Source organism: Mus caroli, chromosome 17 (genome assembly GCF_900094665.2).
Source record: "Mus caroli chromosome 17, CAROLI_EIJ_v1.1, whole genome shotgun sequence".
Classification (NCBI taxonomy): domain Eukaryota; kingdom Metazoa; phylum Chordata; class Mammalia; order Rodentia; family Muridae; genus Mus; species Mus caroli.
This window is the reverse complement of record NC_034586.1, coordinates 47,001,578-47,019,173: the sequence shown is the minus strand read 5'-3', so window position 1 is coordinate 47,019,173 and position 17,596 is coordinate 47,001,578. Positions and strand designations below refer to the sequence as shown.

At 36.7% G+C, this 17,596-nt stretch overlaps 1 protein-coding gene across 2 annotated transcripts; it reads left to right on the top strand.

Moving 5' to 3' along the window:
• The first annotated feature begins 1,408 nt into the window (after window positions 1-1,408).
• On the top strand, window positions 1,409-15,397 carry Dazl (deleted in azoospermia like). 2 transcript variants are annotated; one of them, XM_021186464.1, is made up of 11 exons: window positions 1,409-1,643; window positions 5,762-5,908; window positions 6,285-6,376; window positions 6,826-6,877; window positions 7,173-7,236; window positions 7,324-7,463; window positions 8,683-8,754; window positions 9,852-9,902; window positions 10,550-10,663; window positions 11,649-11,747; window positions 13,494-15,397. In XM_021186464.1, exons 1-11 carry the CDS (start codon window positions 1,641-1,643, stop codon window positions 13,554-13,556), a joined length of 897 nt encoding a protein of 298 aa, XP_021042123.1. In that variant the 5' UTR covers window positions 1,409-1,640; the 3' UTR covers window positions 13,557-15,397. The 2 variants fall into 2 exon arrangements, with proteins under 2 accessions (XP_021042123.1, XP_029326720.1); XM_029470860.1 differs by lacking the exon at window positions 1,409-1,643 and adding an exon at window positions 2,115-2,222 and having other exon boundaries at window positions 13,494-15,392.
• Window positions 15,398-17,596: the final 2,199 nt, after the last annotated feature.

Below are 17,596 nucleotides of genomic sequence, written 5' to 3'. Positions count from 1 at the left end.
AGTTAGATGGGTTTGGGTTTGCTCTAGTCTGCACGGTGCTTCCCGTCCCCTCAAGTCCGTGCTTTTCCTCAGGATGATGCCTTGCCAGAACACCGGTGTGCTGCACGGTGCTCAGCATCTTATCGGGTTGCACCGCTTCAGCTTTCCCCATCCAGCCCACGCAGGAAGGCCTGGAGCTACGGAGGTTAGAGCTATCTCTCCGCTGCTCGTTAACCAACCATTCCAGCTGTCTGTAGTGGTTGTTTTTTGGTTTTTGTTTGTTTGTTTGTTTGGTTTTGTTTTTCTTCTCTACACTAAAATGAGGACAGTCCAAGCCCTTTGTTAGACTGTTCAGACCTACCGAAGGGAGAATGGGATCTTCACCGCTGTAGTTTCGAGCTTATTTTTAGTTTCGGAATTTTGGAATTTCCCCCCTTTCAAATAGGTGCATCTACCCTTATTTATTTTATTTTTATTTATTATTTTAATACTATTTTATCCATCATTGCTGCATGGCTAATGACAATCTTAAGCCGTTTTGCCAGCTTTTTAAAAAAAAAAAGCTGTAATAGTTATCATCCGTACAAAAGGTAGTCAGGACGGTATAGGTGCTAGGTGGTTCTGCCGTAAGGTTATCTCCACCAAGCACCCTACAGCTCGGCCCTGCTGTAGGTAGGTAGGCCCCGTTTCTCTGTCCTTGAGAATGTTCTAGAATTCTCTCAGCTGGCCTAGCTTGTTTCTGTAAAGCCTACAAGAGAAACGCTCGCACTGCAACCTAAATTCCACGAAGGGAGGGATATTCTCTCGTGTGGTCACTGCTGTGTCCTTTGTACCGGATAATTCGGGCATTTATTTGAAAGGGGGTGGGAGGAGGAAAAAAAAAAAACGGAAGAAAAAACTAAGTCCTGACGGCTGACGGGCCGGCCCGTGAGGGGCGCCTTCCACATGCACCCGGACTCAACCTTCTCAATGTGGCTGAAAAAGGGGGTCGAGGGGTCCGGCCAGGCGAGGCCTGCTCTCTAGACGTGCCGCCCGTTATTAATTTCTATTTCTGCGGGCATTTTGTAAATTTTAAATTCGGCCGCCAAGCTTTGCTGACGGGATAACGCCATGCCTTCGAGGCGCCATTTTGAGGTAATGACTTGAATAAATGCTTTCCTGACAGAACTCTGAGCATCGTCCTGCCCAGGATTTATTTCACTGGGGCTTTGGACACGGTCCTGGGGGGACTAGGGAGTGGCAGGAGTCGGTCCGCCTGTCTGTCTGTCAGTGGGGCTCGGGCCTAGCTCCGCAGCTGAGCCCCTTACGTAGCCGTCGCGCATGCTCCATGCGCAGCCCTCACGCACTCCGTGGGCGACGTGGGTCCCCCGGCCCCCCTTGCGAGGCCCTAGCGCTGCCGCCTATTGGCTGAAGCGCGTCACGAGGCCAGCCACGCACAGTCATCCCCCCGGGGCGCGCAGCCCACGCCTCAGTGACTCGGCGACCCTCAGCACGCTCGCTTCGGGACTCCGCTGTCTCCGTGGCCGTGGGCTCTCCTTCCACCGCCGCCTCGGCTTGTTTTTGCCCGTTGGCCGGCCAGGCAGCCACCTCAGCGTAGCTGCCCCGTCGCGTGGCCTCTGCTCCACCTTCGAGGTTTTACCACCCGAACTCCGGCCGCCATCATGGTGAGTCGAGGGCAGGCCCCGGGGTGGCAGTGCAAGACCAGCCGGAGGCCGCAACTCCTTACACGGAGGTTAAAAATCGGCCTTTTTAATTTTTTTCCCCGGTGTAGCACAGAGAAGTGGGGAGAGGGCAAAAAGGGGGTCCTTTTATATTTCCGGTTCTGGGTCAGCCCCCAGGGTGAGGCCTGGAGGGCAAGAGTGGCGGCCTTGCTGCCTTTGCGGCCTACACCAGCACTGAGGGGCTGCGGGGAGATGGCGGGCGGCCCTGGGGACCTCGGGCTGCCCCGGGGTGGGCCACGTGCACGGCCTGGGCGTCACGTGACGGCTCTTTCCCGCCTTTGGGCCGCGGTGCCCACAGGAGCAGGCCTTGGGCGAGGCCCGCCGCGGCCCAGCCCCCACCCGGCGGCCCAGCTCCTCCGCACGAGCGCCCCGGCTTCCGGGTCCGCCAGGTGGCGCCTAGGCTGGCCGCGCCGGGTCCTGCGGCCTAGCGGCAGCCGCTTGGAGAGGACCCGGCGGGCGTGGTTATCGAGAGGCTGAGAGCGCTACCTGCGTGGGCCGCCATTGGCCGGGCCCTGTCGCCAGGTGCCTGTGGGTGGGGTGGAGGCGGCTTTGCGGGAGCTTGGCGTGCGTGGGCTGGGGGAGGAGCCAGAGGCCTGAGCCGGGCGGGGGTCGGGGAAAGCGGGACGGGACAGCTCTGCTGTAATCGCTGCTGCCGCCACCAGCAGGCTGGCTGAGGCGGTGCCAGGCTAGCTTGGGCTACTGGAAACAAACGTTGATAGCCATTTAATCACAAATCCGTTAGATGTTGCATGTTCGTTTAAATTTTTTTTTTCCGTTTTAGAGGTAAAGGAAGAAATTTATACAACTTATGACCGATGTCAAATTAAGTTGGAATTTAAATTAAGCATTTATAATGTGAAATAGATAATTGTCTATCACAATAATTTAAATCGCACAATATTGGACCGTTTTCTCACTACATTAGGGTTAAAAATTTGATGACTGCAGACTTTTATCTTGGCCAGTATTTGTAACATACATGGAAATTTGCTTAGCATAGTGATTTAATTACATTTCAAAAAGTGTTAATCCTGAAATCTTTAATAACTATTTTCAGCTTCTAGCTATATTTGATAAGTGGATTTTTTCCAATACAATGGAGTATGGTACTGTACAAGATAGGCAAATTTTTGTGTGCTGGCTCATTGCTGATATTCTAATATTTCTCATAGCTTATTCGGAGGTATAATTAATATGTCTTATATTTAATACAGTTTGTTTTCAGTATGCTATTATAGTCCATTGATGGGTAAGATACTTTCCCACCAGGGTCAGTAGTGGGCATTTAGGTGTGTGGAAATTTACAATTATTGGGGGCAGTGGGGGCCATATGGAGCCCTTTAGAAGTTCATGTCAACTCTGGCAACATAAGACGTCATTTAAAATAAATAATTGTATTCAAGAAATAGAGGCATGAGTTTGAAGCCAGCCTGGTGTACATAGCAAGTTTTCAGGCCAGCCAGAGTTATCTATCTATATAAGTATAAAATTATACTGACTTACAAGTATTTGGTTGTAGAGTGGTTTTGGTCATATTTTAAAAGTAACTAAAGCATCTATCAGTTGTGGGTGTTTTACTTATTAAGCATACAGTAGGGATTAGGTCTCATTAAAATGGATTCTTTGCTTTCTTGGTTTTGAGTGCCACCTACTGGATAAGGACTAGGATATGGTGTGCTTTCTTTAATACATAATACACTATTAAGATGAGACCGATTTAATATTTACTCTGATGAAGCAGGTAGTTTAAGCCCAAATCAAGCATCCTATAATATTTAATGCTTTATTTTCCTCCTTGTTAAACTTTTCTCAAACGTCCATTTTACTTTATTATAAAGAATACAATTAGAAGACATTTGAGATTTTTTTTTCTTAATTTTTAAGGAAGGAAATCAAGATTTTGAACAATGGAAAGCAAGTTCTTTCCAACAGTTATTTTCTCTTCAGTTCTAGAAGTACCATAACAGGATTTTTCATCACATCACATACAGGTTATGGTCCTAGTAACACATTGTTATGGGAATCATTTGTTATGGAAATATCCCTGGCTTCCTACCAGATGCCAGAAATTTACCTCACTGGTGACATCCAGAAATGTTCCTAGACATAAGTACCCCTGCAGTACTGAGAATCGGTGCATTATAACTTATACTCTGGTTAACTGGTAAAATATTATACTTCTAAGTTGAAATGTATCCATGTATTGTGGTACAGACAGCAGTAAAAAGAATTATCAAATAAAAATATATCCTAAGGTCATCAATACAAGAAGGGGAAATTGAGAGATGGAGTCCTATAAAAATTACAGAACTATTGTTTTATGTTTTGAATTTATTTTTGAATAAGAAATTGAGTAGAGATGGATAGATTTTCTATTAGTAAATCAAATCTAGTCAGGTTCTAAATAGTCCAAGATGCATAGCATATGTAGTATTGCATTTAGGATTAAACTTAAATCATAACATAGTAAAAGAAGGAAAAATTTAATAATTTTGCTGCCTGCCATTTCATTGTCATGAAATATCGCAAAGGGGATTTACTGTTCAAAGAAATAAGGTAGTTCTCAAGTAGGAATATAAAATAGCAAATAAGGACTTAAGTAGATAAAAGCAAAAAATGTAAAAAAAAAAGCAAAAAAGTATGTGACAGTTTTACATTTCTAAAATTTTTATGAAGTTAATCTTTTAAAAACAATGTCATTTTTATCTTGACATGTATACATACATGTAAACAAGTTACATATACTAGCTTTCCCTTAGTGTTCAGTATTCATTGTCAGTTTCATAAGTGGATTTTGAGTGGGTATGACATAATAGTTTACTAAAATTCCATCCAGTTAATAAAGTCAGCTAAGATAGTAAAATTTGGAGGGAAAAACTTTTCTAACTCCATTGAAAATAAATTTAAATACAGGATACTTAACTCTTAATAGCATACTACTTTATAAAACGAGTTCGCCAATTTTAGTCATTCTCAAAGTAATCTGCCAGAGATACACTCTGGCAAACATGCTGCTTATAACTTAGAGATATAAATCTAGGTGTTTTGACTTAAGTTCATTTTTTTGTGCTTTGTCATACTGCCTCTTCTGTATACACACTTATTCCCAATAAGTTCTTCTTTAGGAAAATTATGTTAATCAATTAAGAATCTACTGTATGAATTGGCAGTGGAGTTTATATGGTGTTAGTCAAGAAACAGAGCTATTTCAAAACATGCTTTAAACACAATAGTATTAGGGAGTAGGAAACTGATGTGTCAGTAATTTCTCATAATTCATTTACTTCTAAAGTCAATCACATTAATATGGGCATGTTAAGGTTATAGAATTTATATTAATTTAATAATAGAAAGGCAAGGAAAAATATAAGAGTTTAATACTTTTTTGTTTGGGGTATTGAACAGCTGTGTTGTTTACTTTGGGTTCTTACTATGCTTTTGATTTAAGATACTCAGTAAAATGGAAATTTAGTAGTATTTCCACAGTGGTTTTATTCTTCACAGATCAGAACTTTTCACCAAGTTCACCAAATAAAATCTTTTCATAAACTGTAAAGTTGGCATTTTTTTCACAATATAGTGTAAAAGGTGACATGAATGGGGCAGAGAGATGAATCAGTTGTTAACAGCACTTTTGCTACTCTTATAGAGGAACCTTACGACAGTTCACAGTTGTAATTTCAGTTCTAGGAGATCCAGCTCCCTCTGGCTTCTGTAGGCCCTAGCACACACATGGTGCACATACATACAAGCAGACAAAAAGCTTACACATGTTTTAAAAATGTGTTGTCTTAGTGTTCTGTTGCTGTGAAAAGATACCATAACAATAGTGGGTTTTGCTTTCAGTTTCAGAGGTAACAGTAAGAAGGATATTTCTGAAAGTACTACCCTTTTTAAATTCTATGCCAGTTCTCTAATTGCTTTAAGTCCTGAAGGTAAACTACACTATTGCTAGCTAATTTAGGTTAAATACAAAAGAAGTGTTTTATATAATTTGTCATGTTTATATATACATGTGTGTGCATATATATATTTTAAATTGTCTATTTTCCAAATTTCAGTCTGCCACAACTTCTGAGGCTCCAAATTCAGCTGTGTCCAGGGAGGCCAGTACTCAGTCTTCATCAGCAACCACAAGTCAAGGATATGTTTTGCCAGAAGGCAAAATCATGCCAAACACCGTTTTTGTTGGAGGAATTGATGTTAGGGTATTGTATCCATATTTTATTCAAACTTTAAATGAAATTCTGAAGCCACAATTTCATGTTGGTGTTGGGGTGGGAGGAGTGTTTGAGCCCAGGAGTTTCAAGAGGAGCTTGGGCAACAGAGTTGAGAACTAGCTCAATAAATTTAAATATTTAAAATGTTATGGACATTGGGAGCTGATGTGTAGACCTAAAAGGATTTTCTGTTCTAAATTTTATGCAGGTTTGGTTTTAATACATAGAAATTAAAAATACACTCAACAAAATGGAATAGTTTGCAAATACTAGGGATTGACTTTCACATAATCAAATATCATTTTTACAATTGGAAGTTTTGAATCCTTAATTTTTACTCTTGAAATTGAATTCTTTTCCATAGATGGATGAAACCGAAATCAGGAGTTTCTTTGCCAGATATGGCTCAGTAAAAGAAGTGAAGATAATCACTGATCGAACTGGTGTGTCGAAGGGGTATGTAAACATGCATGATATGAGCTACTGTTTATAGAACTAAGTATGGCCAGAGAGATGTCAGACAAGACTTAAAATGGGCATGCAAACTACTGAAATTGTTGCCTTTAATCATTTATGGACAAAGGGCTTTTTTTTTATCAGTTCTTTTGCTAGTACTTGTATTTCAATATTTTCTATTTTGCACAAATGGATTATTAAATAGTTATTTCTTGGCACATTCCACACTATCTTAAATTGTAGCTGTCTTGCCTTAAATAATAAACATTTGTTAATGAATGTTAATGTTATTATATTCTGACATTACTAAGAAAACAGCAGTGGTATTATAGAGGATCTGTTCTCTGTGTTTCAGTATATTTATCACAATATATTGATCTTTCATTATCATTTTCTGTTACATAGGATGTAGTATGGTTATGATTTTATATTTCATTTGTTTTTTCTAGCTATGGATTTGTCTCATTTTATAATGACGTGGATGTGCAGAAGATAGTAGAAGTAAGTAACAGTCTTTGGTAAAACTCTTGTTTAGCAATGCTTCCGTGTTGAGTAAGTCCTGGATATTCAATCTTACATAAAATACAGAGAAAATAGGCTTCCTTTCTGTTTAAGATCAAACTGTAATTTTATGTAACTTGTCAGAACATGCTTGCTTGGAGGCCTCTAACTTTATCAGATTAGAAAAGAGACTTGATGCATTGTGACACTTTGGTTAAAGTAAGGTTGAGCACAATAGTGTTTGCCAAAGTCTTGGAAATGAAAGATTAAAATTATCATGTGTTATTATTTTTAGTCACAGATAAATTTCCATGGTAAAAAGCTGAAACTGGGCCCTGCAATCAGGAAACAAAATTTATGTGAGTAAAACCAGAAGTTTTCTTGATGAAACTGCCTAGGTTTTCAGAGAACTCGATGTAACTTTTGTTCTTTATACTTTTTTAAAGGTACTTATCATGTGCAGCCACGTCCTTTGATTTTTAATCCTCCTCCTCCACCACAGTTCCAGAGTGTTTGGAGTAGTCCAAATGCTGAGACTTACATGCAGCCTCCAACCATGATGAATCCTATCACTCAGTATGTTCAGGTAAAAGCTGCCTGTATTTTTATTCTTATATTCAATAGTCTTTTTAAGCTCTGAAATTTATGCACAGTTGGGATGTTAAGTGATAACACACTCCATTCTTTATTGGAACACTTCAAGTATTAGGATTTTGTTATTACTGTCATTCTTGGTGCTATTTATGCTAAGCTGAAATCGCTTCTCTATAGTTTATAAGCCTTTATCCTAGAACCTTGGTAGCCACATTAAGATACATAAAAAAATATAGAGTGAAGAATTTTACTATTATCATTTTCTTTTCTTGTAAAAAAAGTTTTAAATTTGAAAATGTTTTTAAGTATTAGAAAACAGTTTTGTAAGTTCTCGTAGTTGATGCCTTCCCAGAGCCCATCACTTACTCTATGTTGTACTTGCAGTGCTTTCCAAATGCTTCCTCATGTAAGTTGTTGACATCTGGGTTTATTTTGGTTCTAGAATTGATAGGGTTTTTAAAAAAATATATAAATCATAATTTGTCTGAAATTGGTTGACACTTAATTTTCATGCTTGCTATATGCATATTGATACATTGGTACATTTTACTTTTTCAATTTGAGAGACTTTTGCCAGAAAAGAAAAATAGTAAAATCTTATATATTTATATGTGTGGAATATAGACAGTATCTTATCTTACTTTTCTCGCTGTTAGTATGACTTAGAAGAAAATCCCTACTTATTCCTAACTGATACAAGGTGTCCATATGTGACCTACTTGCTTTTATTCAATAAATACAAGTATAGGAAACACTGATTTATCTTTTTTTCTAGTTTCAGATTTAATTCCCTTAACTTTTAGAAGTTAAATACAGAAGAAAATCATAAATACCAGAGGAATTTTAGAGATTATCTGCTAATATTGCTGTTAATAGTACTGTGCAAAAGTGTTTTTATAAAGAAGCAGAAGAGACATTCATTTAACTCCGCTACTAGAACTAGATAATCAGTGTATGATAACCTCCTAAGGGAGTTATTGTCTTGGAAAAAGGCAAACATTAACATTGTCTTTTCTTCCTGCCTGCCTAATAGGTTATCATTTGACAAGAAATACTTTCTTCATAAAACCAATCATTTACTTAGCACCTATCTTTCTCTAGTTATATATGTATATGTATGTATAAAGAAAAAATATGTATTTTTGTTTTATTGGGAATTGTTTTACATTCTCAAATATATTATTATTTTTTTCTGTGTACTTTATTCTTAGGCATATCCTCCTTATCCAAGTTCACCAGTTCAGGTCATCACTGGATATCAGCTGCCTATTTATAACTATCAGGTATTTTTTCTTTTGTTGAAAAAATTTTTTCTCACACATCCTGATTATCGTTTCCCCTTCTTGTAGTCCTCCCAACCCCCCCCCACCTCCATCCCATTCTCACCTCCTTAGAAACAGGCTTCTAAGGTGTCTTAGTGCTCTATACTGTGAAGAAACACAATGGCCACAGCAATTCTTTCAAAAAAAGCACTTAATTGGGCTTGCTTACACTAGTATGTAAGGGATAATAAAATCAAAACAAAAACTAATGCGTCAGAATTAAAACAAATGGAAGGGGAAAAGCCCAAGAGAAGGTACAGAAATTAGAGATTCATTCACAAACTCATAAATCTCATAAAAATACTAAATTGGAAGCCATAATGTCTTGTCTATGCATAGAACCTAGTGCATGTTTGTGCAGGCCCTGTGTATGCTGCATCCATCCCTGTGAATTCATGTGAGCTTTGATCATGTTGATTTAGAAGGCCTTGTTTTCTTGGTGTCTTCCATCCCTTCCAATTCTTACACACTATCTGCTTCTTCTTCCCCAGGGTTCCCTGAGCCCTAAAGGGAGGGATTTAATTATCAGATAACTTAAGGGAAAGAAAAATAATTTGGGATATTAGTATAGTCTGTGTTTATATAAAATTGCCACACAGTATCGATTTAAAATAAAAGGAAAGTAGAAGTAATCTATAATTCAGGCATCAATATTATTTTGACAAAAGAATTTTGTTCAGACTGTTTACAGAGATTCAGTAGTTTTTGTTATTTCAGCATGCATTCTTTCACTGCTGTCAAATACCTGAAAAATCCAGGCTGATTTTTATAAATTTTTATAGAGTAGGTTAAAATAAAAATATTATCCAGTTCTTAAGAGCATCCAGAGTCTGATAGTGTTTAATTGTGATGGATGCTGTGAAATAGTAGTCCCATAAATTTCTTCCAATAGATGTGACCATATTTATGACCCATGGCTATAGCTGTAGTGATAATTTCCAAGAGCCACTGTCTTATTATTTTCCTAAATGCTAACTTCTGAGAAAATGTGTCACATTGTCTTATTGCCTCTTTCATGAAAATGTGTGATTAAGTAATCTTTGTTTCCTTTTCTTAAGATGCCACCGCAGTGGCCTGCTGGAGAGCAGAGGAGTTATGTTATACCTCCGGTAAAATGAATTAGCTGAGCATACTCTTATTAGACTTACAGTGTTTTCTTTGCCATATTGTATACATTTATATTTTAATTGCATTTTATAGTACATATTTTACTTTCTTGTTACCTCAGTTACATACACACATGAGAGAGAAACTGCTTTTTTTTTTCCACATTATTTTTGTATGCCCAAGCTTAATGGCTGCTTCATGTATTTGGTTACTTGTTGGCATGATATATAATCCACAAAAAGTAGTTTTAATATTAGATTCAGAATTAGCATTTGTTCTTCCTAGAATCTGCCTCTAACTGTGCTATTTAGATAAAATGCATAGGAGCAAGACAATTTTACCATTAATAATACTTTATAAAAGAAATAAAGGAAGCTACTAACTGTAAACACCAAAGCTTTTGTTAACTTTCATGAAGATTGGATATTTTAAAAATAATCAAGAAAATTCTCCCATACTCTGTTACTGTATATTATACTTTTCTTAGAATCCTGATTCTGATAGTGTTGGCAGAGGACATTTTAAAAATAAGACTTACTTTTAGCCTTTCAGTTTAAAATCGTTTCTTAAATAGCTTAACATTTTGAAATACAGATGACTTAAAATGAATGGTTCTCTTTAATTATACTCTTTCATCATTTTAATATAGGCTTATACAACTGTTAACTACCACTGCAGTGAAGTTGATCCAGGAGCTGATATTTTGCCCAATGAATGTTCAGTTCATGATGCTGCTCCAGCTTCTGGAAATGGCCCACAAAAGGCAAACATCTAATTTTGTTTACTGATTATTTTTATTTATGTTTATTAGTAATGGTTCTTTGATAAGTAGATCTGTTTACCCAAATTTAAAAATGAAAGTCAACCTGCCATGCTTGGGAAACTTAACTTTGCAATTAATGTACAAAATAATGGTACTCCAAACTTTGAGTGTTTTTGATTCCCTTCTCTTATCCTCTTTTTTAATTATATTTTTTCTTATGTATTGTTGTTTAGTATGATTTAGCAGAATTCAGTGACCGACCAGGTTTCTACAATTAGTGTGAATTTATAGTTTTTATTTAGCTAAGTAGTAATACATATCATTTGTGGTATTCTACAACATTGGCTTTTTAAAAATGGTTATTTTGTATTGAACATATTCTCACTTCCAATTTCTAATTCATATGGTTGAATTAAGGAGTTGATAGGCTGGGAATGTGTATAATGGAAAATTTCATTGGATACATTTCTCATCTGTGTTAGTGAAAAAAACAAAACAAAACTACATATATCACCTGATTTGATCCACAGTTCCACATTCTTAAAATTTGAAAAATAAGGTGGTATAGTGATGTACAACTTTAGAGAGGTAGAAAAATAAGTTCAAAATCAGCCTTGGCTACATAGCAAATTTGAGGCAAGCCCAGGGTTACTTAAGTCTGTTTTCAAACAAGCCAACTTCACACATATACATACATACATACATACATACATACATACATAATGTGTGTATATAGATTAAAGTAGCTTATACAATTATAACATTTTATTCTGAATACTTTTTCCTTGAAATATTAAAGCTGACTTCTGTAATAGAATAAATTCATCTTTTTAAACCAGTGTTCTTAAGAGAAATAATACTTAAAAATCACAAGAGTTCAACATTATGAAAGAATTTCCTAAAAATAAGTGGGATATGTTTAGCATACTTTCAAAAAGCCATTTGCAGTTAATAAAATTATTGTCTTTAAATTTTAAATTTGCAGAAATCTGTGGACCGAAGCATACAGACAGTGGTCTCTTGTCTGTTTAACCCTGAGAACAGACTGAGAAACTCTCTTGTTACTCAAGATGACTACTTCAAGGTAGGAAAAGAATAGTATGTATAGTAAAGGGGGGTGTTAACATTGAAAAATTATTTTTTCCTGTAGTGTACATATTTTTAAACCAGTTGTTTGCAGTGTTTATTATAATCATGGTGATTTGAGTTTTACCCAGTAATGTGTTTGATGTGATGTAAATCTTAAATAATTTGTGTTTAGGGAAAAAAAAACTTGAGAAGTTAAACGGGTCATAAGCCATTGGGCACATGACTTAGTGAATAAAGCACTTACTGAGCAAGTGTGAATTTGAACATAGAATCACATAAATGTCAGGTGGGTTTAGTTCCCTTAGAATTCTAGTCTTCAGAAGGCAAAGACAGGCTCCTAAGCAAACTATGTAGCCATGTCAGTAATCTCTGGGTGCAATGAAAAAAGGTAGAAAACAGTCAGAAAGACTCCAGATGTTAACCTCAGACCTACACAAGTGATATAAAGGGTTTGTGAGAGTTGGCAGATAAGAAAATAGTAACTTTTGACCACACGGTAAAAGAAATTTGAAAACAGAATGTAATTTATAGTTCTTGGACTAGAGAGAACAAAAGAACTGCTTGGTTAACATATTTTGAGCATTGAATCTAGAGCTCATCCATTTGGCTAGGCTGACTGACCTATGTGCTATAGCAATTTGCCTGTCTCTGCCTCACTCCTGAGGACTATGATGACATAGTATACCTCAATTACCTCGATTTTATGGAGTACTAGGGATCTGAATCATGTCTTCTTGCTTGCACACCAGGTAAATTACCAATGAGTCTCTTTCATAACAACAGAATCTGGTCCACAGGAAAAGGGCCTGATTAAGCTAGTTGTGTAGAAAAGAATATTATATTTTATTAACCCCATTTCTCTTTTTAAGGATTCACTTTCCTATAACTACATTTCAGTAAATAACAGTGTAAAAGAAAATAATTTGCTATATCAGACTTCTGTCTGTGTCTATAAATCTTTAATCCTTGAATTGACCTGATTATATGTAGATATTTTAAATTGTACTGAACATGGATAGACTTCCTCTTGTTACTCCCCTCAAAGTAGTAAAACTTTTCATATTAGATAGTAATATGAAAAAGATTTAAACTATACAGAAAGCTCTTCAATGTATATGCAAACACATTTTATATAAGAGATTTGGGCATCCCTCTAAGGTTATATCCATGGGGGAGAGGATTCCTAGAACCAGTCCTCTTGAGAAAACCTTTTCAATTTTCTTAACCTTTACTTCATATGGAATGAAATATCTTTAGGTTAAAGATGAGCCTTAAATATACAAGATTTAGTTTTTAATCAAAAATAAGGATTTCAGATTAAAATGGGATACTGGTCTCAGTATGGTTTCTGTCAGATGAAGTTGTTAATAAAAACAATACTAGAGATTTTTGTTGTGTGAAGAGGGTTTTGGTGTGTTCTCACGCCTCCCCTGTCAGTATGTACTGATCCTTACTTGTGTGTATGTCTGCACTATGTGCCTGATGCCCACAGGCGTCAGATGGAAATCCAGCCCATATTCTCTGTGAATAGCCACCAGAGGGATTCCTTTTTAGGTTCATCCTTTAATAGACCCTAACTAGTTGGTGCATTCATTGTTGCAGAGTTCTACAAGATTATCTCCTCTTCCTCATTTATTATATTTAAAGTTAAAACAACACATTGGTTGTCTCATAATCCTAGGCCAGTAGTGGTAATACGGAATTTTCAATGATTTAAAATGACTGTTTCTGTCTTTTCTAGGATAAAAGAGTACATCACTTCAGAAGAAGTCGGGCAGTGCTTAAATCTGATCATCTCTGCTAACTCATCTCAGGAGGTTGTTGGTTTTGAATATTAAAAGAAACTGAAAAGTTTTCACTACTATAGAAAATTTGACAAATCACTCAGACTTTCTATAAAAGTTATATTAGATTGCATAGTTTTATGTTAAACTTGTTAGTTAGATGTTTATATAGAAACTGGTTTTGTGTTCATCATATAGTTGAAAGAAAAGATAATTGCAAGTAAAAAAAAAGATAAAAAATAATTTTCAAATAATTGAAAAATAGTTGAAAGGAATAACTTTTAAGATTTACCTTAAGGACTTTTAGTTGAAATTGGCATTTTAAGACTTAAAAACAAGTACTAATTTTCAAGAAAAGAATTTTATAAACCTATTTTGAAAGGTCAGGATTTTGATAGTTTGACTATAAGAATTTCACTTCTCAACAGGTACCTGAACAGTACAATATTTACAATATTGTACTTTATATTTATTATTTGTCTAAACATTTGCCACAAAAGCAGAGTTTTTAGAACTGCATTTTTAATCAGTGGAACTCAATATATAGTTAGCTTTATTGAAGTCTTCCTTATCTAAACCCAGGAAAACAGATTCTCAACAGTCCAATCAGTGGGTCTTAACATTTATACAAAATATATTTTACCCTTTATCTAGAATCCACTCGTATACATATATCCTATTTATTTGGTTGGGATGGTAATTAGGATATCTAAAATTCTAGGTATAATTTTGTTTAAAGAATCCAAGACAAACTAAACTTCACTAGGTGTATAAGCTATTCTTAGTGAGTTAATACTCTTTTTTTTTTTCTTAAAATTCTAAACTCAATGGCTGTCTTAAAATTGTGCAAAATACTGGTATTAAAGAGTGCTGAAATTTTTTTATGTCACTTAAAAGTTAATCAGAGTATCTGAAAAATTGTTTTTATAAAAACATTCAAAATATTAGTTGTTACAGAGTAAATACATTTTTAGTTTTGTTAGTCTATTGTATTTCCCTTTGTAAAGTAAAATATGTCCAAAACAGTCAAAGTAGGCAATTTTGACATTTCTAAACCGCAAAATGTGTTTCATAAATGTATCCCAAGAATGTGCTAAAGTGAATCTGTTTTTAGACTAGATGGACATGAGATCATTGGACATTATGCACTGTGACAGCAGAGAACCTTTGTACCCACAGTCTTTTGCAGTCTTAATCCTATTCTGTCAGGATTGCTCCTTGGTATAAAGTAGACAAGTAAGTTAACAAGCAGCTCAGGGGCTAAGCCTTAGGAACATATAACACTGGAACAGCACCTTGCTACCTAAAACAATTGGCTGAACATCAATCTGACCTGCCAGGGACATGAGTTTTAAAATGCCTTGTTGGTCTATCTTGTATTAGTCCTTTCCTTCAAACATGGATTCCACTTACTCTTACTTAATGGAACTAATGGGTCATATCACAACTGTCCCTAATGATCTTTAACTCTTATTCTACATCTAAAGTCAAAATTCTTTTATGTCACCAAGTCAGTATACCAGAAAACTAAGAAGTGTCCTGAAATTTACTCTTTTTAGATTTTGTCCCCTTACTTCAGTGTATTTGTAGTGTATGTCCTTACATGTACCATTCTGTGACTAAATATCCAACTTACTATGAATGATAACCTAAATTCTGAGGCACAAATGTAATTGTTGCTGTCTGACTTTAAAGAAAAGTAAGGGAATAAACTTTTGTCTGCTGTTTTGTTGGAGTCAAGTATTTAAGAGAAGGGAGAAAGAGACAAGTACTGAACCTTTCAAAATGGAAGATTAATTTTAAACTTAAAAGTATGTTCCTATTACCTATTTCCTTGTATACATGAATAAAACCTTTTTTTCAAAAGCATCACTGACTTACTGTCCTGTCTCTAGAAATGATAGTAAACTTAGGTGAGCAATGTGTGACAGTGTGTAAGTCCTTGTGATTGAAATTGTAAATATGCTGCATTTACTAAGCAGGACATTAATTTATAAAAAGCATTTTGAGACGTTCTACAAAAAGTATGCATGTGTACATACTTATACACATTTTAGTATATATGTACATGTCTTAGTTTATTGTTTTGAAGAGGCACTGTGACCAAGGCAACTCTGTTTGTTTGTTTGTTTGTTTTTATTTTTTCGAGACAGGATTTCTCTGTATAGCCCTGGCTGTCCTGGAACTCCCTTTGTAGACCAGGCTGGCCTCGAACTCAGAAATCTGCCTGCCTCTGCCTCCCAAGTGCTGGGATTAAAGGCATGCACCACCACCGCCAGGCCCAAGACAACTCTTAAGAGAAAGCATTTCGTTGACCTTATCTACCTTTTTAGAGGCTCAAGTCCATTATTGTGGTAGAGAGCATGGTGTCTTGCAGGCATGGTACTGGAGAAGTAGCTTTGATACTTCAAAAGTCCACACCCAGTGATATATACTTCTTTCATGCATAATCCTGTTCAAATATTACACCAATTAGTGACCAGACATTTACATATGAGCCTATAGGTCCATTCTTAGGCAGTCATTGTACACATATTTTTTTATGAGAAGAACATTGGAGCTGAAAATAGTTGAAATTTCATTGCAGCATGAACAATAGTACCTGTTGGGAATGCTAGAGTACACAACCGACTTTAGTCACTTGGACAGAGTCCTTGTTTTAGATGTTCTTAAATGCTTTGTGCCAATATTGTTATCTTTGACCTTTTTGTCAGTTTGCAGATACCCTATAGATTCATGTTGGCTTTTGCTTCAAATAAGAGTGCTTTGATCAATCACACAATTTAGTTTTCATGTATATTATAGAAGACTATTCTCTAAGCCAAATGGCTTTGGAAGTTTGGTGAGACAAAAGATCAGAACATCTGGGCTTGTTAATAACTATTGACATTCCATCATAGAAGAAGGGGATTGGGAAGGCCACAGGACCCTCACCTGAGTATCCAGCCAAATCTCCCAACCTGTTGTGTGCAATTCTACCTTAATTGCATGCAGCCCCCGGATCTCTTAAGAGGAGCTGTAGTATGACATCTTGGACTAATGAAAGGGGATCTACCTATAGAGTAATTGGAAAGTCATCACCTTTGCTGGCAACAGCACTTTCAGGGTAGCTGCAGTAAGGCCATATCCATGTTCCTGTCCATGACCCCTCACTAATTGCTCTGTAAATCATAATAAACTCATTGCTTTCCCAGGTTGAAAAAAAATGCTTCCAAGATATTTTTCCCCAGTATCTTCAATGAAATGTATACTTACTACTCTGGAATCTTGTTGAAGTTTTGTAAAAGAGTATGTCAGGAAAAGAAATACTTGGTATCATCTCCATTTCTAGCCCTAGTACTTTTGAGTTTTGTAAAGGAAGTCTTGTAATGGTGGTTTCTGGTGCAAGAAACATACCCTGTTCCCATTTATTGGTGACCCAAATAATTATGGTGTTGCCAGATCTCCCAGAGAAACCCAAAACTTGCACCTGTTCTCAGCCTTACTGCAGGGAAGAGAAAATAGTTACCTGACCTGCAAGTTTAACTTCTGGGTACATGGTTTATGCCCTCTTTTCTGTTAGTGACTACATAATCTGAAGACCCCCCAAACCCTCTATCTTCTGACAAGCCATAGACCCTTGAGAGCTTGTTAGAAACAGTTCTTTGGAAGCTGTTTTAAGGTAACATGCTTTTTCCCCTCCAATGAACATTAGGAAGATTAAAAATATCAGCCAGAAAATCTACCAGGTAACTTCAGTATGGACATGATCAGTCATCTGCTGGGTTTCTAGAAAGGCTTTGTGACACATTTGAGTACCCCTATAGACAAAGATGCCCCCCCCAAACCAGTGATCCACTGGCCTTTGTCAAGTGATTATCCCAGACATAAGAAAGCTCCAGGAATTATAAGGAATTTGAAGGTCTCAACTTCTGGAAATTGCTCAGAAAGCTTAGAACATCTGAGATTCAGCTGAAGACAGAAGGGAACTCTCCCATGTGATTTCTGCCCTTGGGGAAACAGATGAGAGAAATGAGGCAAATTGATCATGAGATGCGGTCCAGGGACTCACCAGTGTTGT

Bases quoted from the DNA above. Each gene is read 5' to 3' on its own strand.
- Dazl (XM_021186464.1), top strand. The intron at 6,377-6,825 runs GTATGTAAACAT...TGTTTTTTCTAG, and splicing joins CGAACTGGTGTGTCGAAGGG to CTATGGATTTGTCTCATTTT. The intron at 7,464-8,682 runs GTAAAAGCTGCC...CTTTATTCTTAG, and splicing joins CTATCACTCAGTATGTTCAG to GCATATCCTCCTTATCCAAG.